The sequence below is a fragment of the Solanum pennellii genome, chromosome 5 (genome assembly GCF_001406875.1).
Source record: "Solanum pennellii chromosome 5, SPENNV200".
Classification (NCBI taxonomy): Eukaryota; Viridiplantae; Streptophyta; class Magnoliopsida; order Solanales; family Solanaceae; genus Solanum; species Solanum pennellii.
The window spans coordinates 4961648-4983487 of record NC_028641.1 but is presented as its reverse complement, the minus strand read 5'-3'; the positions used below and the strand labels follow the sequence as shown (position 1 = coordinate 4983487).

The 21840-nt window shown below is 31.8% G+C and overlaps 4 protein-coding genes across 4 annotated transcripts; all 4 read right to left on the bottom strand.

Annotated features, from left to right (window-relative positions):
• Positions 1-1886: 1886 nt before the first annotated feature.
• Positions 1887-5238, bottom strand: LOC107019941 (peroxidase 11). The gene is made up of 4 exons (XM_015220297.2): positions 4978-5238; positions 4088-4279; positions 3475-3640; positions 1887-2610 (listed from the first exon to the last, which is right to left on the bottom strand). The coding sequence occupies exons 1-4, from the start codon at positions 5221-5223 to the stop codon at positions 2171-2173; spliced, it is 1044 nt and encodes a 347-aa protein (XP_015075783.1). The 5' UTR covers positions 5224-5238; the 3' UTR covers positions 1887-2170.
• Positions 5239-8847: 3609 nt separating this feature from the next.
• On the bottom strand, positions 8848-11062 carry LOC107020630 (chalcone--flavonone isomerase-like). The gene is made up of 4 exons (XM_015221071.2): positions 10916-11062; positions 9896-10054; positions 9548-9771; positions 8848-9383 (listed from the first exon to the last, which is right to left on the bottom strand). The coding sequence occupies exons 1-4, from the start codon at positions 11013-11015 to the stop codon at positions 9186-9188; spliced, it is 681 nt and encodes a 226-aa protein (XP_015076557.1). The 5' UTR covers positions 11016-11062; the 3' UTR covers positions 8848-9185.
• A 2845-nt stretch (positions 11063-13907) lies between these two features.
• On the bottom strand, positions 13908-15683 carry LOC107019217 (chalcone--flavonone isomerase-like). The gene is made up of 4 exons (XM_015219774.2): positions 15551-15683; positions 14918-15076; positions 14512-14735; positions 13908-14361 (listed from the first exon to the last, which is right to left on the bottom strand). The coding sequence occupies exons 1-4, from the start codon at positions 15648-15650 to the stop codon at positions 14176-14178; spliced, it is 669 nt and encodes a 222-aa protein (XP_015075260.1). The 5' UTR covers positions 15651-15683; the 3' UTR covers positions 13908-14175.
• A 397-nt stretch (positions 15684-16080) lies between these two features.
• On the bottom strand, positions 16081-21520 carry LOC107020391 (DNA-directed RNA polymerases II, IV and V subunit 3-like). Its single transcript, XM_015220733.2, has 3 exons — positions 21009-21520; positions 19220-19457; positions 16081-16587 (listed from the first exon to the last, which is right to left on the bottom strand). Exons 1-3 carry the CDS (start codon positions 21455-21457, stop codon positions 16315-16317), a joined length of 960 nt encoding a protein of 319 aa, XP_015076219.1. The 5' UTR covers positions 21458-21520; the 3' UTR covers positions 16081-16314.
• Between the last annotated feature and the right edge of the window lie 320 nt (positions 21521-21840).

The following is a 21840-nucleotide window of genomic DNA, read 5'->3' as shown; positions in this document are numbered from 1 at the left end:
TAAAAGAAATATCCTACGTTACTTTTGGGTCAAATGGGAAAAGTTGCAATAAAAAAAAATTCTTTTAATTCATGACATTTTAATGATTTTGCTGCCACGTAAGCAATCCATTATTTGAGTTGGTCAAGATTTTTAATGAAATTAGTAGAGTAGAGCCTTTTCATTGGTGGGTTGAAAAAAGATTTGAAAAAACATCAAATTAGGAAAAAGTGCAAAAAAGTTTTAATATCTATCATTTACATACCAAAAGAGAGGAAAAAAAACAATCTTTTGGGGCTAATGTGGAGGGCCCAATGCACTTATAGGGCCTTATCTTAGTTATATACGTAAATTTTATATTTAAATAAGTAGAGACATATATGTTACGTGACAATGCATGCATGGTACGCGGCATAGTGAATAAGATTGAATGTATCTTTCATGAATTGTCATGTAGAACATGTATTCCTACTTGTTCACACCACAGAGCTAGGAGTTTGATATCTATGTTGAGGCTCACTCACTGAAGTGTGACCGTAGATCTGGTCTTTTCCAGGAAAGAAAACGACTCTATACAAATTTGAGTGTCTACTTATGTAATCCAAAATTTGAGAACACAGTTATCAGTTGTAATCAAATTAAAAGGACACACTTATACATATGCCTAAATTATTATAAAGTTAAATAAATAAACATGTATATGCATTCCACATCACAAACCTCACGTGATATATCGTGTAAGGTACATGTATCTCACCCAATTTCTCATGTAGGATGCATATATCTGTTTATTTTACTTTATAACAGTTTAAATTTTCACTCATAAAAATCCAAAAGTAGAGAGCAGAAATATGAATTGGATCTAAACTATAAAACACATTTATATATTATTTCGTTTTAGAAATACAAAATTTTCTTTATTGGACAATATTTTCCTTTAAATAATTATATGTGACATAAATTTAAATCAATCTAATCGATAAAAAGTCAGTTGATTCTCCATTGTATATGCACCAAATTTTAGAAAGTTCTTTCAACTTCTTCTAGAAATGGAACCAGTAATCACATATCAAATAGGGACAGCCGACAAGTATTTTTTTTCCATTACTTTCCGAAGGATTTTTCGGAAACAGATTTTCTATTTTTTGAAATAACAGATAAAGTTTATATATATATTTTAGTTGTATCGAATTTTATTCATATAAAATTAAACGAGATATGATATTGTTATCATTGACTTTTTATTCCCCTGTCAATTTCTTTTTTATTTTTCACTAGATATTCAATTATGTATTAAAACCTCAAGCTAAACCTAATTTATGTAAAATTCATTGTTGATGTGATATTTTCTATAAAAATTCAAATCGATAATTCTAATTAAGAATAAATGGGGTATTATTTTATTCCACCGCCACAATTTTTTTTGGTCCCATTGTCAACTTATTGTCAAGGGAGAGGCATTACATGACTTCATTTTTAGTAAAGTCTAAATTAATTAGCTTTAATTATGTCAATTTTTTGTCAATAGAAATAGACTACTCGAGTATTAGGAAAATAAAAAATATTTTAATTGAAATAGGGGGTCAACACATGAAATAATTAATGGTAGCATTATCATTTGACGGGAAAAAGAAGAAAGAAATGGCATAAATAATTATCTACTTTAACAAATTAAATCAAAAATACTTTTCTTGTAATCTATTATAAAATCATATATGCATCCTTTGATATAAAATATATAATTTACAAAAATCAAATTTATAACCAATCATTTTAATTGGTCCACTCCACTAAGTACATAATAGACTCAAATCAATTCACAATCCAACTTATTAACCTAAAAAAAAAATAGCTATTGAACTCATCATTTCTCTTTAATTATTGATTAGTAGTGAAGAAAAAGAAAATAATTTCAAAGAGCTTGTATAAAATCCAAACCAATATAAGTTCATACATTAAAATATTTCACTACTTTCGTCGATATTCTGTATCATCATTCAGCTATAGACTTATCTGAATGACTGAATCCACACATGACACATTACATTATAACGAAAGCTTCAATAATTCTTATTAATAACATCATAATTTTTCTTTTTGAGAAATTACAAACAAAATCAAATACAAAACCCAAACAATTTTTTTGTGTGTATAATATTACATAATTAACTCAATATATTTTTTTCTTCTTCTATGTGTTCACAAACCTACAACTCTTTCTCACTTCTCCATTCACATAAGTCTCTGGATTTGTAATATTTCCCATTTTGACCATTGATTCAGCAAATTGTTCAAAAAATGCAATTGTATTTGTTGCATATTTTTCAACAATTTTTTTAGTTTGAATCCCAAGAAAACTTGAATAAAGTTGTTGATCTGAATTTATGAGTCCTTCACCTTTAAGTAAGACATGATAATATGAATTATCAAATAAATTTGGAGTAATATTGTCCATTGATGTTTCATTGTTGTCTGATGATCCATTAATTTCAATTGGAGGACATAATGATTTTAATTTACTAAGATATGAGGATGAAATTGGATTTATATATGAAGTACTTGTCATTTTGAAATCTCCATATATTCTATTTCTGAAATTCACACATCTTGCTTTTCCTATGGTATGTGCACCTGCCAAATTTTGAAACAATTAAGTAAAAATAAGATAAATTTTGTGTAATACTTAATTTAGGAAGTCATATAATTAATCTTTGGTATAATACATGAATAAACATTCAAATTTGATCTCAGCTGACAAGTAATTAATCAAACAGTACTCTAATTTTGAAAGTGTATATCACGTCGACTAGGTCTCAACTGAGAACCAAACACTCAACTCGTCCTCGTTAATTAGCAGTACTCCAACTTTGAAAGTATATATCTAGGATAAATCAACTTAGTCTGACAATTAAACACTCCAATTCGTCCTCGTTAATTAGCAATACTCTAACTTTGAAAGTGTATATCTAGGACACGTTGATGGAAGTCTCAACTAACAACTAAATACTTCAACTCTTCCTCGTTAATTAGTGGTACTCCAACTTTGATAGTGTATATATATCTAGGACACGTTGACTTAGTCTCAACTAACAACTAAACAATCCAACTCGTCCTTGTTAATTAGCAGTATTCCAACTTTGAAAGTGTATATCTAGGACACCTTAACTTAGTCAGAACTGACAACTAAACTCCTCAAGCTCATCCTTGTTGTGTCTCGTAGACACCTGATGTTGATCTGACACATAAAATTTTATATGTGTAGAAATGATTATTTTGTAAGTTTGGAATGTTCTGTTCATTTTAATTGTGAATATATTCAGACATATATTCGTTAAGATTTTTGAAAAGTTATTTACATATATAGAAACTACGTAATAAGTATACATACAATAAATCACAATCAAATTTTTTTTTTCTTATTTTACTATCTAAAATACAAACTGTGTCACATAAATTAAAACAAAGATTATATATATAATATTAAAGAATGCTTACCAGACAGAGCAACCATATCAGTAACAGAAAGTCCTTGTGATATAAACTTAGAAATAATAGAAATTAATCCTTCATCAGCTGTTGGAAGATTTGTATCTGTCAATTCATATCCTGCTTTTTTTGAGTCTTTTCTACCTAATGGAACATCCCAATAAGGTCCACCAACCTAGTACACAAATTAATTAATAAACATCATTAATTAATTAATACAACTTTAATTATTCCTATGATCATAATTTTAAAAAACTAAACATTAATATTCTAATAATATCATAATCAACATTCCAAGAATATAATGTGCAAAAAAAATCGCATCTTAATTGTACATACAATTAGACTTTTATGTAACAATCATTTTCTATAAGAAAATTTATAATTACAGTCAAGTTTTTATTCGAAATAATATTTTTTGTTATGTTATATTATATGTTCTAACAATATTTCTAGAAAAAAAACGTTGTTATAGAAAGATTTATCTGTATATAAACTCAAATGACCCTTATTCATATGATGATAATTTTATTTAAATAATAACCAAGGTAACCTAAACACTAATAATTTAATAATATTATATATTATCATAAATAAATTTAATTTCTAAGAATATAATTACCAGAAGAACAGCATCTCTAGCAGCAATAGTTAGAATATCAGCACAAGAAACAGTTCCTGGACACTCAGATTCAATTCTATTTTTAATTCTATCAATAATTTTGAATCCTTTTAATGCATTTTTGTTGTTTGGAGCATTCTTTTCTCCTTTTAATGTCACTGTATCATCCAACAATACCGAACCATCGCAACCCTGTCACAGTACAATTCAACATGATATCAGTGCAGATAAAAAGTTCGTGTAAGTTTAAATCTTATCACCATCTATAAAGTAAACGAAATATTTCCATGTGTTTGACAATGAATTTTATGTTTTAAACCAATTGACAACTCTTTTGGTTTGTATTTAAAAATTGACCACTTTTTCAAAATTAGATTTATTTCAGACTACTTGTCTAATTTTAAAGAAGTGACTCACTAAGTGGTTATTTGTGTAAATATATGTTGAACTTATGCAAAAGAATCAGGTCACAGGAAAGGAGAGATCATTCAAATATAATATAATTAAGTAATAAAAATCATATATTTTCAAATCTTTACATGTTGAATTTACATCCGGTGACCACTTTGTGGGGTATTTAAAAGTTGACCACATTTCAAAATTAGTTCCATGCTTTAAAAAGTTACTACTAGTTTTGAACCTTGGCTACTTTCAAACTTCAAACTAGTAATCTCATTTTGAAATAGCGGTCAATTTCTTAAGATGACGCCAAAAAGTGGCTATTTGTGTAAATTACTCGAGATTTCGAGGTGGGGGTGGGGGATAAGACACAATAACACAATTACGCATACCTCTCTCTACTATTTGTTTACTTTTAAAGGAGATGCTCGTACAGTCTAACGATTACAATAAACTGAATTGAGAATATCTTCATATTTTTGTTTACGTACCTGAACAAAACAATCGTGAAAATGTAATCTCAAAATCAGAGCAGCATTACGAGGATCAGAAAGACAAGCACATTCCATTTCTTTCCTCACAATTCCTTCTACAGAAGGACATGTTTTTTTATAATAATCAAGACTTAAATGTGAATCACTAATTCCATTCAATTTACTAAAATAAATGCCAATAAATACCAAAACCAAAAACTCAAAAATCACAATTCTTGATTGACAAAAATTAATAAAAGCCATTGATATGAATTGTTTTTTTTTTGGGCTAGTAAGTAGTGAAGATGAAGAATATACAAAATATGATTAATATTATCACTTAATATATAGTATATAAGAAAAGTAAGTTAACTTAGGATTTTGGTTAAAGTGATTATTATTATTTTTTTGTCCTATGTTTAAAAAAGTTTTATTATTAGTCAATAGAAGATGTAACTAATATTGTTGGCTAAGTTAGGTGAGTGATCTCAAACCAAATATTACCAAATAATATGAGATATAAATCAAAGGTTTTATGTGTGTTTTTAAGGAGAGTTTTGTACGCAAATGTTAAGGCAAGTGACCAAACAAATATTTTTTTGTGTTTTTTTTCAGTAACTTTATTTACCATGATTGAATAATTTAATTATTTTGTTGACATTTAGAAAGGTCAAAATTATATTTAATTGAACATACTAATTTTGTGAACAAGTACAAGGAATATATGTTGCTTCTAGGTCTTGAGTTTCATTGATTATGTAAAATAATTTTTACACTCTCATATAAGTTCAAATAGATACAAGTAATTATTTATAGTATATATCCATTTATTACTTCTTTTTTTTCCCGATTTTAACCGATGTTTTTTAAGATGGGGAAAAGTCTACGTACTTACATTTTATCCGTTTTAGATTTTATTAAAGATCACACTGGATATTGTTGCTGTTGTATTTTCCAAACAACAATGATTCAAGTGTTATATAATAAATCACTCTAACTTCCCTAGATCCCACTGACATGTTGTTGTTATTGTATATGGCCAAGCAACAATGATCCAAGTGTTATATAATAAAGGGAAATTGATCTAATATACCCCTGAACTTTGTTATTTAGAGCTTATATACCCCTCGTTATGAAAGTGACTCATCTATAGCCTTACTGTTATCAAAATGACTAATATATATCTTTACTCTTATGAAAGTGGCTCATATAAGTTGTTTTTTTTTTCAAATTTTCACTCGATGTATTATGCCCCTGCATTGGAGCTCCGACTAAATTTCAGTCGCGCACTGCAACATTGGTGTGAAGCTTCCAATAAAATTTCTCCATACATAGAACTTGAACCTCTAATTAAAGGTGGAGCAGTTCCACCACGGTACCAATTAGTAACTACTTGCCATAAGGAGATAGAACAGAAAAATAGTCATATATAGTACTATTTGATTGATTATAAAATCTAATTAATATGATTTTTAAATTTGTTAATTCTTAGGTTCTAGATTTGAACTGTCATTAAGTGTTATTAGTCCTGATTTGGTAATTAAAGGCTTCACAGTCTATTTTTAGTAAAATGGAAACTTGTTCAAAACAAAGAATTAATTAACACGATACTATTTTTCTAAAGTTTAATTCATGTACAAGAATGGTTGATTTCTTCATATTTTGCTGTTTTTTCTTCTCTACAAAAGCTAACTTTGATTAATCTGATTACAATCTTGTAGCTCAAGATTAAACTAACTACTAAAAAATTCAACAAAAATCATGATGAAAATGAAAAAATGAAATGTTGATATCGATGGGATAAAAATTTATCCGCGTCTGATATTTTACACCAATCCAAAAAAAAAAAATGTATAACATGTCTTTCTATACACTCTTTTATCACTATAAGTATAGTGATGATTCACTTTTCTGCAGAACTAAACTGTAAACTGTCAAACCACACGATCTCTAAAAATAGAGTTGTGCTGATAGTCTAACGTCTGCGTGAAGTTTAGTAGTTCAACAATGAAAATAAAACCATCTTCGTTGTGTAAGTATGTATGCCTCATGTTCAACCAAAATAAACTGCAAAAGATGAAAATGAAATATCAACACTGAATCCTCAAAAGAAACAATTACAGTAACCTAATGTGAACGGACATCATAAGAACGAACACAGAAAAATACGATAAACGTATAAAGGAACTCACTGGAGATGTCTCGAGGGGGAAGTGCTTCCCCCTCGTATCATTGTTATCCCGTGTTTCCCTTATCATCTGGCTAGGCCCGCTAGGTTATAACTTAAAGTTAAGATCTCACTCATTTCCAGGTAAAGCAAACTGACTTCTGCACAATTGCAGAACGAATTAATTCTGTATTTTTACGTATCTTGTTGGGAAGAAAATTAATGTAGTGCTCATTATAATGATTATGGCTTGTAGCTCGGAATGGAATTTGGTGCGACAACACAATTCGTCTTATTGACAGGCAAGAACCTTAGAAAGCCAATATCATGCATTTCCTAGTTTCCTGGTTAAGTGACAATTTCGTGTACATACAAAGAACAGCTGACTCTGAGAATGATAAAAGTTCTCAATATAAGCTCGGATTAACTAGGACAGAGGGAGTTCTCTGTTCGTGTTCCTCATCAAATGAAACATGATATGTTGTTCATAAAAAAGTAATAGGAACCTCTGATAGTGTTCACCGGAGGAAAAAGTCTAGACATAGCAGTATAGCATTTTATAGTTGAAATACGGAATTTCGAACCAACCTGTTTCTTCTCAGGGTCAATGCCAGAGACTTCCGCGGTGGAACTACTCTTTGGTAATTATCTTTGGAGAGTCAAGGTCCCCATCATGCCCTCGTTGATGTAGATCTCTGGTTCATGCATGCCACAGTAATTGCACGAGACCATTTCACATTACGTTTGCCAATTTCTTTCCGTGCTCTTTAGCTAAACTCCTGCCCACGTCATAGCCTCACAATTATGATTCCCCTGAATCAAATAAGGAAGATGGTAAACCAAGAATATGCAACACAAATCTCCGAAACAAGCATATTAGAAGGAACATTTTTTTCTCATACTGTGACGAAAAAAAGTTGTATATACTAGGATCCTTCTTTAAACAGTACTCTTTAACACCTTAAAAAATACTCTCCTATTGAGAGAAGAACCCCTATTTACAAAGTTCGTTTAGAAGCTTGATTGATATCTAAGCTCACTTATTAGTTGAACAATACAGACAATAATTCAACAGAACTATAGGATATTCTCTTGCACATCTCAGAATGACATATCGAAGATACCTTAATGAGCACTCAGCAGAAAACAGATCCACCAATAGCAAACCAGGTTCACGTTCATGCCAAACTGATCGGCACAAAATTCTTGATAACACCAAGATTGTTTTGCAATCTATATCGACAAGATGTCATGAAAAGAACTATTCCACAGCAAATGATGCAATTCATAGTTCACAGCTATAGAGAAGAAGTACCAGCTATTCAAAGACACTCAAAGAAATCAACAAATCACACATTCCAAAAACAAAATGACAACTTAACTACTCGTCTATCCCAACCTAACTTCTATAATTCTTCACCCTCGAATTGTTCAAAATGTACATCATCATATGCAACTAAAGCTTAATTATTTGAATCATCTCGACCATACTTTAACAAGTACCTTGTACAACTAGTCCAGGTTCCTAAAGTAGAATAGAGAATATTTTTACTGATTACATTGATGCCTACAGGCACAAAGATAATTGAGAAGAAGACGACAATACAACAAATGTTAAAATGCTTCCATCGTATATTGACAGAAGTTATTTCTATACTCAAAATATTTATCGAAACACTCTTAGTTTGCTAATAATATCATTATTTTTCAAAAAAAAAATATATATTCAACATGCAACATATTCTCATTACTGCAGTCACATATCACTCACAATTCAAATAGTAAGAAAATACTCTTCAAAGAACATTGATATAAATTCAACAAAGGCATTTTGAATCTCTCACATTTACATAATTAACACAGACTTAAAGTGGGACCTTATTGCACACTATTGCATAGTAGAAAAGCTAGGCTAAAATCATTCGTCTAATATCCTCAAGATACCTTGACACATTAGACCGAGTTGACAAGGGCGTTTCAGCACTAGAACCTCTTTTATTGTCCTAAGTAGACTCCACTTTCTGACATGGTCTATTTCTCTTTGATTTCTGTAGTCCAGTTACTGGACTGACGATAGCTCACTTCCTGGTTTTTCACAAACCAACAGTTCTGATACTCTTTTTGCAATACTACACTTTGCTGCAGGGGAAACTCCGTGTTCGCCAATTATGGAATCCAGCACTGCTTCTGACAATTGTTTGTTCTCTATAACAGCATTCCCAACGCAAGGAACTGAATCATCTTTAGAGAAGCTAATCTGGACTTGGACAAAAAAATATAAAAGAAACATCAATGAGCTTATAGATAAATGCAATCCATTTTTTTGGTGCACAAATATTGTCCAAAGGGTCTTAATCGATGATGAAACTTGCAAAAGTCTATTTTTTTTTTTTATCGTTCAATATAGTTGATTATACATACTGTCAATGATCCAAGCGGTGATTGAGTAAAAAGGATGGAGGCACCAGGTGGGAAGGTTTCACCCTGGAAAACGTTGAGGAACTTTTCAATGGCCTGCCTCTCTGCATCACTGTAGGTTCCTATTGCTTTCCAATAGGCAACACAATTTTCTGCTACCTTCTCAGAGTATTGCTTACCCGTCAAGGGCAAGATCATAGTCACTCGAGTGAATTTCTCAAATGGACCTACCAGAGTGGAAGGATGAAAATATTCGCAAACGTTAACTTTGATGGAAACCAATCTCTTGATTGTATATACTTAGCATCTTATATAATAAACCCCGGCTTAATTCTCCTATTCAGCAAATACCTGTAACGATATCCCTGAAGAATTCGACTGAATGTTCCAACTCCTCAGAGCTTTTCCCTTTCCACTTATCAGCTAGAAATGGAATAGCACTCTCTTCCAAGTACACACCGATCGCAGTAAACTTCACAAATTTTCCTTCAATCTCCAAACCTCTACTCCCTACCACACATTGAAATTAAATTCATTATACAACAACTAAACAAATTGGATCTGTACTACGAGAATTCATCATGAATTAACAAGTTTTACACTAGCTACCAGACACACATAAAAAAATTTATTCAACCATAAATCATTAAAAAAAAAAAACTAAACAAATTGTGAATTAACAAGTTTTAAGCCAGCTACCAGACACAAACATAAAATTTTTCATTCAACCATATTATATAAAAAAATAAAACACTAAACAAATTGAATTAACTACCATGAAAATTCATCATGAATTAACAAGACACATAAGAAATTATTCAACCATACATCATTTAAAAAAAAAAACCTAACCAAATTGAATTCTCTGTTACTCGAATTTATCATGAATTACAAGTCTACGTCAGCTACCAAACACATATAAGAAATCATTCGACCATAGATTATAAAAAAGGGAAAAATGTTCCATTATACTTTGAGACATTGGTGCCCCTATCGTCAAAAAAACTAGAACATATATACCCTTTAGTATAAAGGAGATACACCTGTCGTAATCTTATCCACTACATACACGTGTCATAATCTTATCCACTAATCTGATATTTATTAAATATCGGATTGATAGATAAGATTATACAACGTGAATGCTCTAGTTTTTGAACGACAAGAGGATCAATATCGGACATTTGCATACCATTTACGATAGTGAAGATATATTTATCCTTTTTCCCAAATAAAACAACAAAACCTAACCAAATCGAACTCCGTACCACTCGAATTCATCATGAATTAACAAGTTTTATCGCCAGCTACAAAACCCACACATAAGAAATTATTCAACCATACATTATAAAAAAAAAAAATTAACAAAACCTGCGCCGGCGAGTAAAAACATATTGCTGGAGCCAAGAGGATTCACCATTGTTGGTGGGAACACATGATTCTCAACCTGCAATTTTGTAACAACCGCCATTTAAGATCTATTAGTATTCCACTTTTACACGGAAAATTTTATATAGAAGAAGAAACAGTGGTATAATGGTAATAATAGAGTTTACTCAAGGGTAAAATTGACCGACAATGATTTAGTTGTTAGGTACGGTTAATGGCTCACAGTTCTTACTCACCAAATTGCCGCCAGTCAAACAACTTATAGCCTTACCCAACTTTCCTTAACTAATAAATGCTTCAATTATTTCGTATTTCGAGAATTAAATTACTATTTTTTATTCAATAAATATTTTTTTATTTAATAATATTTATTGATTATTTACTTTGCATACTTCGATAAAAAAGATAGAAAAATTTACTGTGATTTCAGATTTTTTAATCGTAGTGTACAACTTTATTAGATAAAAATGATTGAAAATTCAATAAATAAAGTAAAGACAAAATAATATAAAGCCTTCGATAAGTTATTGTCATAGCTATTGTAGTTTTTCCTCCTCCTATGTTTCTAAGACACTACATGAAAAGATCCAAAAAGTTATAATAATTTTTTTGTCTAAATTAGAAGAATTTTTGATAAATTTATATCCTAGTCAGAAAAATTTCATTTTAGGAAAAAAAAATTTACCTAATAAACATGTTCTTTCAATTGGGTCGGGATGGATTGGGAAAATCCAATAGGAAGACGTCACCTAATTAATAATACTTCATCCTAAACGGATGATCTAGTTTGATTTGAAACGGAGTTTAAGAAAAGAAAGAAACTTTTTAATTTTGTGGTTTTAAATTAAAGTTATGCTAAATGTACCAAAATGTCGTTTAATTTTGTGGTCTTAAACATGCCACGTGAAAAGGTAAAGTTAAAGTATTGCCAAAAAAGGAAAAAATTCATTCTTTTGAAAACGGACTAAAAAAATAAAATCATTCTTTTTTAAACGAAGAGAGTAATAAGAAGAACAATGATTAAAAAAAGGAATGGCAGTATACATATTAAGATAACACTATAAAAGGACACTATTTGAATGAGATTTTCTACTATTGGTCTTTCTGAAATAATAAATATAACTTGATAAGTAATTTAAATTTTTATATAAAAAAAATCTTTATTAAAGAAAAGGGTAAATATGAAAAAAATAATTCAAACAACCATTCGAACTTTGAATAATGAAAAAAATCCTAAAAATTCAGTTTATATGAAATACGGGGGTATTAATTGAATTTGTGAGAGAATGCACTTCCATTAAAAAAATATTTAAGGACTAAGTTTGAACGATGTTGTTTATTATTATGAAATCATAAATATAACTTGGTAAGTAATTTAATTTATTTCTTAGAAAATATAAAATTTGAAAAAAATATTTAAATATTCATTTTGAACTTTGGACAATTCAATTATTTTGAGCAATGAAAATATGAAATAGAGGGAAGTATTAATTGAATTTGTTAATACACAGCTATTAAGAAAAGCATTCTAAGGATAAAATTTGAAATATATTTTTACTATTTCTTGTATGAAATCATAAATATAACTTGCTAAGTAGTTTAATTTATTTTCCTAAAACTATAAACTTCATTAAGGAAAGGATAAATATCGAAAAAATTTCAAATATGCGTCTTAAATTTTAAATAATTCAATTATTTTGACGATAAAAAAGCCTAAATTTTTTCACTAAATATAGAATAGAGGGAGTAATATATATATATATAGTAATATTTATACGGTTTTTGAATATTCAAAATTGTATTTGAGTATATTGAAATCTAATTTAATATTTTGAACATTAATTAAAGCTTAAGAAAAATAACATGATAACTAATTTGAAATGATGAAGCAACAAAATTATTGTGTTTCTTTTTCATAATTTGTTGGGCAAAGGACGGAAATCACATAATCCTATTTATGGAGATTTCATAACGATTCCAAAAATGAAAAGTTTAACACAATTGATTATTATAATTTTATTTTTAATTTTTTTTTGAAAATTGCTACTGATTCACATTCAAAAGTCAGACCTTATTTAAACCAAATATATAAAGTATATACTTTTAATATCCGGCCTAAATTAGCTAGATGGAAACGTCAAATTAATCCTTATTTATATCGTATCACTAAACTATAGTTAATTTACAACTTAGCTATGGTAAGTTAGGATTCAAGACAATTTTTATAAAAATAGGCAAATCCCTTCGTAACAATTCCGATATTGTTACTTAGAGATCGTTTGGTAGAGTTTATAAGAAGAATACTTTTTGGTCTAGCTCTACCCCTCCTCAAGTACGTACTCTACGTCCAACTTCTCGCGCCTCTTTAGCAGGGCATCCGCACATTTCTTCTTCACATGTCGAAACTATCTCAATCTCACTCTTCACAAGCCGCATCTTATCTTCCATGGAGACCACTCCCACCTTGACCCGAATAAGTTCAATCCTACTCTTATCCGTCCGGACTCCTGTTATGCCCTTACATCCATCTCAGCAACGTTACTACTCGTCTATCCCAACCCAAACAACTATAATTTTTCCCCTTTTAGAATTGTTCATAATGTACTACATCACATATGCAACCAAAGCTTAATGACATAATACATATATTAGATCCTAAACTTGACTTCAAATTTTAACTTTGACCTCCAACTTTCATAATGTACAAACAGACACTTTAACTATCCAACTTTTAAATAAATAAACACATGAGTCCTACATGACACAATACACGTAAGACACCACGTAGGACAAAAAATGACATGTAGGGTGACATGTAGGACATGTGTGTCTATTTGTTCAACTTTATACAAGTTTAAGTGTCTATTTGTGCACATCCAAAGTTGAAGAGCATAAATATGATTTGAAATCAAGTTAAAGGGCATATTTGTGTATTATGCCAAAGCTTAATTATTTGAAATCATGTCAACCATACTTTAACAAGTACCTTGTTGATACCAAATGAGTATCAATAAAGGTGAAACACCTCAATAGAGAGTATTTTTATTGAGTACTTGATGCATACAAACACAAACATATTTTGAAAAGAAGATGAAAACACAACAAACAGTGAAATGTTTCCATCACTTATTGTCATAAGTTATTTCCATACTCAAAAATATTTATCGAAACACACCCTCAGAAGCTAGGCTAAATTATTCGTCTAGTATACTCAGCCAACCTTAACAACATCACATCGAATCCTAAGTAGACTCCTCAGCATTGCTCTTTTCCAACATCTCTGATACTCTTTTAGCAAGACTACGCTTTGCTGCAGGGGAAACTCCGTTCTTGCCAATCATCGATTCCAGCACAGCCTCTGACAACGGCTTGTTCTCTATAACAACATTCCCCGTGCCAGGAACTGAATCATCGTCAGAGAAGCTAATCTGAACACCGAAAAAAAAGGGATATAGAAGTTTACACCAATGAAACTTACTTATAGATGAATAGTACAATCGATTTTTTGATGCATGCATATAGCCTACACTCCACAGGATCCTAATAACTCGATGATGCAACGTGCAAGTGATACATACCGTCAATGATCCAACCACTGATTGAGTAAAAAGGATGGAAGCACCAGGTGAGAAAGTTTCACTCTGGAAAACATTGAGGAACTTTTCGATAGCCTGTCTCTCTGCATCACTGTAGTTTCCTGTCGCTTTCATAATAGCAACGCAATTTCCTGCCACCTTCTCGGAGAATTGCTTGCCAGTCAAGGGCAACAGCAACGTCACACGCATGAATTTCTCAAACGGACCTAAGATAGGTGAAACATTAACTCCGATGTAGAGGATTTCCCAAGTCATACTTAACTCAGGACGGATAATGCAGAGTGTATAAAATTTAGTACTCACTAAATCAAATGAGTTATAGTAGAATCCAGAGCAATATCTTTACTGCATTAATCTATAACATTGACATTTCAATCTTAGCAAATACCTGTAACGATATCTCTGAAGAACTCGAGTGAATATGTCAACTCCTCAGAGCTTCTCCCTTTCCATTTAACCGCGAGAAATGGAACAACATTCTCTTCCAAGTACACTCCTATCACACTAAACTTCACAAATTTCCCTTCAACTTCTAAACCTCTATGTCCTGCATTAGATCCATAGTTTATACAACAACAACTACGTCTCAGTTACAAACAAGTTTGATTAATCGTGAATTAAAAAGTTTTATGCTTACTTCCACCCTACCACATGCAAGCTCTAACATGCTGAGTTAAAAATTGAACCTGAATTGACAAGTTTTACGAGCTATCACCCTACGACAACCCTCCTCCCTTACACGGAACTCATGACAAAGTAAGCAAGATTACACTTTTATTATTTAATTGGGGACGAGAAAGGGGATTACAATATTTGTAGTCAAATAACTGAGTTACTAACATTCATATAGGGCAAAGCTATTACATTATAGACTAGTAGTCAAGTAACTGAGTTATTATCATGAAAATAGTCATAGTAAAGACGTACACCATTATACATGCAAGATATAGTTAATTTATCGATAGATTATTTTTTTAAAAAAAAAAAGTTCATTTTTTGTGCAAAAATTAATTAAGAAAACCTGCTCCACCAAGGAAAAAGGTATTGTTGGAACTAGGAGGCTTCACCACTTTTGATGGGAACACAATGTTCTCAACTTGCAATTTAGTAACACAAGCCATTGATTTCTACTTTACTTTATTTTCATATAATAACACTTGGAAAGAAAAATGTTTAAATAGAGGAGTAGACAGTGGTTTAATGGTAATAATAGAGTGAATTCAAGGGTAGAATTGACCACTGTGTTAAAATTTTCATATAATAACACAAGCCATTGTTACATGTTGTTTTCCTCCTTTTCTGGATAAGCAACTGATCAGCCAAGTAGTATTTCTAAATAACTTTATTTTTACTTGAAGTAATAATGTTTTATCCTTTCACGTACTATCGTTTGGACATGCATATTATTTACATAAATAATATACAAAACGTATAGATAAGGGAAAGGTGATGCATATATAGCCTTATTCGTACCTTGTGAGGTGATTGTGTACACAACCTTCACCTTCTCGTGAGTCGTAAAGATAGAGAGACTATTTTAATAGACTCAGCTCGAAACAAAATCCATAGACGGTGATTGATGATCAATTGCGAGATGAAATCCAACGGAGGAAGTGCAGTATCAGTACAAAACAATGGACAAAAACATGTACTTAAGCGAAACAGAAACAGTGTCCTACGTTTCCATCATCAGTCTAGGTAAGTTGCTAAAGGGAAAATGGGTAAGTTAGTTTAAGGATGTCTTGTTACAGGAGATATATTAAACATGAACAGTTATCGCGGTTTTTAACCTCCACGCATATGAGCGCCCAGCTCTCCAAACTGATCGTCTGCTTCAACGGTGTCATCTGAAAGGCGTACTGCATCCAACTTCTGCTTAAGCACTTCTATTGCATTGAGCACCAATTGTGAAGCTTTGACTGCGCCAGTTGTTTCAACTGTGAAAATAAAACTATCTTCCCTGGCATGTATCTCTACAACTCCAGGTTTTCCCATGGCTTCAGCTTTCTTGAGCACCTCATCATCGTAAGTATATGCCTCAGGATCAACGACAATAACCTGTAAAGATGAAGATGAAATTGGAGATGTTACGAGTAGAGCTTCCCAGAGAAGAATATCCATGACAAACCTATAAAAGGAATTAAATGGAGATGTCTCAAGTTGCTTCTCTCATTAACCTATTAATACTTGTTTCCCTTGTCATCAGACTAAGGTTAAAAGATGAGATCTCCCTCATTTTCCAGGCTTCAGTAGATTGACCAACGAGCAAGCCCAGAACAAACTAATTCTGTTTTGTTTTACAATATGCTGAATGGAAAGGAAAACATGCGACCCCTCATACAAATGATTATGACTGATAGGTCTGATTGGAATTTGGTGGCTTCTATTAGAATTAAAATCCCTATATAAACCTCTGTAATGAAGGCTTCAAAATCTTGTTTTGGTCCGATCTTCTAAATCTTGCTTTTATTAGCCAAAATACCTTGAGTTGCAATCCTATTCTTCAGATCTTTTATATCTAATGAAGTTATAGTTGACCAATAAACAGAAATACCACTAGAAGTCCTAATGCTGAAATTCTCCTTTACAATCAAATGATAAAATTCAGTTGTTTCTTTTTCTTTCATTTCAAAAAGCAAGCAATTAGCATTTTCCTAAATAAGCTCATAGAAAGTCAATGTAATGAAAAAAATCAATACACTATTACACCCCCACATTCAGATTTAGCAAAAAAATGATGCTTCACGTGAAAATTTTTGCTTTACTCACATCTAACAAATATCCAGAAATTTTAGTGTTTTTTTTTGGACGACAAGGGAAAACCCCTCTCCTATGCAATAGCTCGTAAACCAGAAATTTTGGTTTTAATATTCCAGCATGCTTTAACTGTTTTCTGTCATTGCTTCTCAATTGGAACACAACAGAGTTCATCATATTCACAAGAGAAAACATTAGAGATAAAAGCCTATCCCGGACCAAACCACTAACGACGAACCGAGTCAACTTTTCAGGAAAGCGGGACGGAAGATGACTACTTAGGTTTGACATTCCCCCCTTAGTTTCTCTTAATTTTCTTGCTATATCCTCTCTACCATAACAAGCTCAAAGCATCCCAGTGGAAGTTATCACCCTTAGTTCAGGTGTGAGTACATGGAAAATTTCTCCACAGATAGATACCAATACATTACTGAAAGAAAATTGTTGTTTGTGACACATTAACAAACCTACAATTCATGAACAGATTCCAGAAAACAAAAAAAAAAGGAACTAAAAGGGTCTCTATACATTAGTTATGACCACTTTTACCAATCAGACGAAATTATAAACAAAATGGTAATATGCAATAACCAATTCATGATCCACAGTTATTTATTACCACATATGAGGAGCTTGCTCATACTTTTTACACACAAGCAATCCAGGATAGCTGTATCAACCAATTAAGCCCAAGTACTCCCTCTATGCCAAATTAACTGTTCTACACATACTTTCTTTTCATCTGAAAATGTGTCAAATTTTGTGAAAAGTGTAATTTTTTTCCTGCACTTGCCAAGACCTATCCAGGATCTATTCCCAAGAGAAAAATATAGCTCATTTTAGTTCTATTTAACTTTACATGAATCTTTTGATATACTACTTTATAGAAAACGAATCATTTAAACTCACTTCAAAAATGAATTTTCTGATATACTCACTTAATAAAAATGAATCATTTGATATATTCACTTCATAAAAAATGGATCTTTTGATATACTCACTTTATAAAAATGAAATCATTTCATACACTCAACTAATAAAAATGAACCTTTTGATACAGTCACTTTATAAAAAATGGATCTTTGACATACTCTTATGTACAAACAACTAAAAATGGAGTCTCACTTTGATAACTGGACAACTTTGGAGGATTTTCCTTAATTTAAAAGGGATCATGTGGTGATGCCAAGAGATACACTTGAAGTTTTTTTTGTTTTTTTTGAAACTGGAATCTCAAGAGATACACTTGAAGTTTCGAAGTGCTGGAACAAATATAGCACTAAATCAGAACAGAAAGAAAGATGGAAAATTATCCCTGCTTGCATTTGGTGGACGGTTTGGAAAGAGAGAGATTAAAGATAGCTCTATCCAGAAACTGAAGATGAAGTGCCTAGCCCTTTTCTATTTTTGGTGTAAACATGAATATATGGAAGACATAGAATCTTTTATTGATGTTCTAGGATCTCTGTAAGTAGGTTATATCTTAGTACATCTTCCTATATTTCCTTGCAAGTATGGATAGCTGTAGTTTTTATGCAGCAAATAGTTATACAAAAAATGTTACCTTCTCAAAAAAAAACATGGAATCTCACCAGAGGCATAGACCCATATCATATTGGGCCATCTACTACCACATAGAGGAATCTCACTAGGATTTCCAACTATCATGCATTTCCCAGTTTCCTAGTCAAGTGAATCATTTATCGGTATACCGTGAACTGGCAGACTCTGAGCATGATAAGAATCTTAGAGATAATGTCAGGATAAATGGGACAGAGGGAGCGTTTCATTCATCACCACATAAAGCATGACATGCTGTTCATTGAAAAAGTAATAGGAACCCAACATAGTGCTGAACAGAAGAGGAATGTTCAGGTATAGCAGTATAGCATTTTATAGCAATAAAACATATAAAGTACGAAGTTCAACCAACCTGTTTGTTCTCGGGGTCAATGCCAAAGACTTTTGTGGGACTACTCTCAACTAATTCTGTTTTCTCCTCGAGACTCAAGGATTCCATCATGTCCTCATTGATGTAGATCTCTGGTTCATACATGAAAGTCACAGTTGCTGCAGGTGACCATTTCGCGTGATCTTTGCCAATTCCTTTCCGTGCTATAGCTCTTAACCTTAACTCCTGTCCACGTCGTAGCTTCACAATTATGATTCCCCTGCATAAAATAGAGCAAGATCATAAATATCCTCAGGATAGTCAGCCCGTATAAACCAAGGCATTTCTGCACCACAAATCTCCAAATAAGCATATTAGAAATAATATTACTTTCTTATATTAGCTGTGACAAAAAGTCCCGATTAAGATAAACTAAGATCCTTCTTCACATGGTATTCTTTAACTAATACCACCTTCAAAACTACTGTTGTGTCGATACAACAGAAGACCCTATTTACTAAGTTCACTAGGAGCTTGATTGATATCTAATCACTTTTTCTCGAAATGCACAGCACAATAATTCAACAGAAATATGGGATGTTCTTACTGTACTTCATGAAATGATATATCAAGGGCACCTTAATGTGCATCTGCAGAAAAAAAAAGATTCACCAATTGGAAACATAATTTCATTCAAACACAAAAATTCTTAAAATCACCAAGCCCGGTCCACAATCTCTAGAAAAAAAGATGAGAACATAAGAACTGACCCACAGCAGAATGATGCAAGTCATCATTGGCAGTTATAGAGATAAAAATACCCAGATATACAAAAAAAAATCAACAAATGACTCATTCCGAATCCTAAAAATGACAACTTTACTATAATTTGTCACCAATCAAACTATAACTTAATCATTCTAAACATCTGGACCCTAAATTAACTAGTACCTTGTATCATTTCCCAATCTTTTCAAATAGTAAAGGTTCATAATACCTCCCTATAATTGATTAAGGTTAAAAACAACTCAGGACAAACAGAGAGCGTATTTCAATTGAATGCTTAACACCTGCATGCACAAAGTTATTAGAGAATATGACAGCAACAGCAACAATAATAACAACCCCCTCCCCCCAGCAGCAGCCTTAATGCTGATTTTTTATATATGTACAAATTGTACCTTTTCAAAAAAATAACAACAATAGGGCCTCAAACCAGTTCAAGTCAGCCAGATGGCAAACAAAAAACTATCACTGGCGGAGTTACCATAACCCAACTAAGCTTAACATCATATACATACAACCAAGCTTAACACTCATATACATATGACTAAGCTTAACACGCATATACATAAAACTGTCCATATGCATATTCAAGGCAATGACAACGACAATGTCCCAAGCCCAAACTACTTAGCTAGCGTTTGACCATACATTTTAGGAGTAGTTTTCCGAGAATTCATCCTCAAATATCTGTGTGGCCACGGAAGTATTTCAAGTTCCCTAAGCTTGAATGCATGTCCAAAAGCTTTTTTTAGATTGTTGGTACATCCACTCACAAAGCTTCAACTTTTACCAAGTAAAAAATTGCATGTCCAAACACAAATTACAAAAACTCAATTTTTCAAGTTTCACTTCATAATCTATGGCCAAACGGGAGCTTAGACTAGGCTTGGGCAAGCAATAAGGAACTATCTACATCACAGATTTATCATAGCCCTAGAAGCTCAACGCCTATATGTAAAAATAAGCTTATATACATAAAAGACCTCTGAGACAACCAAAAAAAAAATTCAATCCAGCCAAACAAAACAAAAAGAGAAAAACTCACTTATTAGGAGTATTATCAAAACTCGAGGAAGCATCGGAGTAATCAACAGGAACAACCGTATGGTCAGAACTCAACAAATCCTTGCTAGTAACATCAAGCGTCTGGTCACTAAGACATTTCACCCGTAGATAAAACTCAACCGAACAGTACTCACATTGTCCATCACCATCACAAGCATCACAGTCACGTGAGAAACGCATACTCATCGCTCGTTCACTAGTTAGCGGCACAAGCCCTAAACGATGAGAAATGAACTCATCGTTGAGAACAGAGGAATTGACCTCGATTTCAACTAGGTCTATAGCTATAGTAGGTACTTCAGCTATCATTATACGCCGGAGAGCGTTAGCTATACTGGCGTCGGTGTCCCGGAGCTCGAATTTCATGAAATCGTCTTTAACTTCACGTATTTTTATCTTTGGGAATCTCTGGTACGAAGCGCCCTCCATTGTTGCTTGCTTTGAGTATTGAGGGTTTTGCTCTCTGCTCTGCTAAGTGAAATTTGTAAAAAGTACTCAACTTATATATTGATCCTTCTGATTTACGATATTTACATATTGGACACCTTTTTTTTTTTTGATATCTCAAATGATAAAAGTGTTTATATTAAACATTTTTGGTTCAAATTTTGATTATTTTTTATGAGTAATTGGAACATATCTTGAATTTTTATGGCTTATTGATAAAATTTTGTGTGAATCGTTTATTTGGTTTTCAAATTATTTGACAGTCTTACTAACACTATTTTACTTTTTTAATTAATCTTATTCGATCTACCTCATGACATAGTAAGCGTTTCAAATATTTTTAATAAAAAGTCGAAACAAGTATT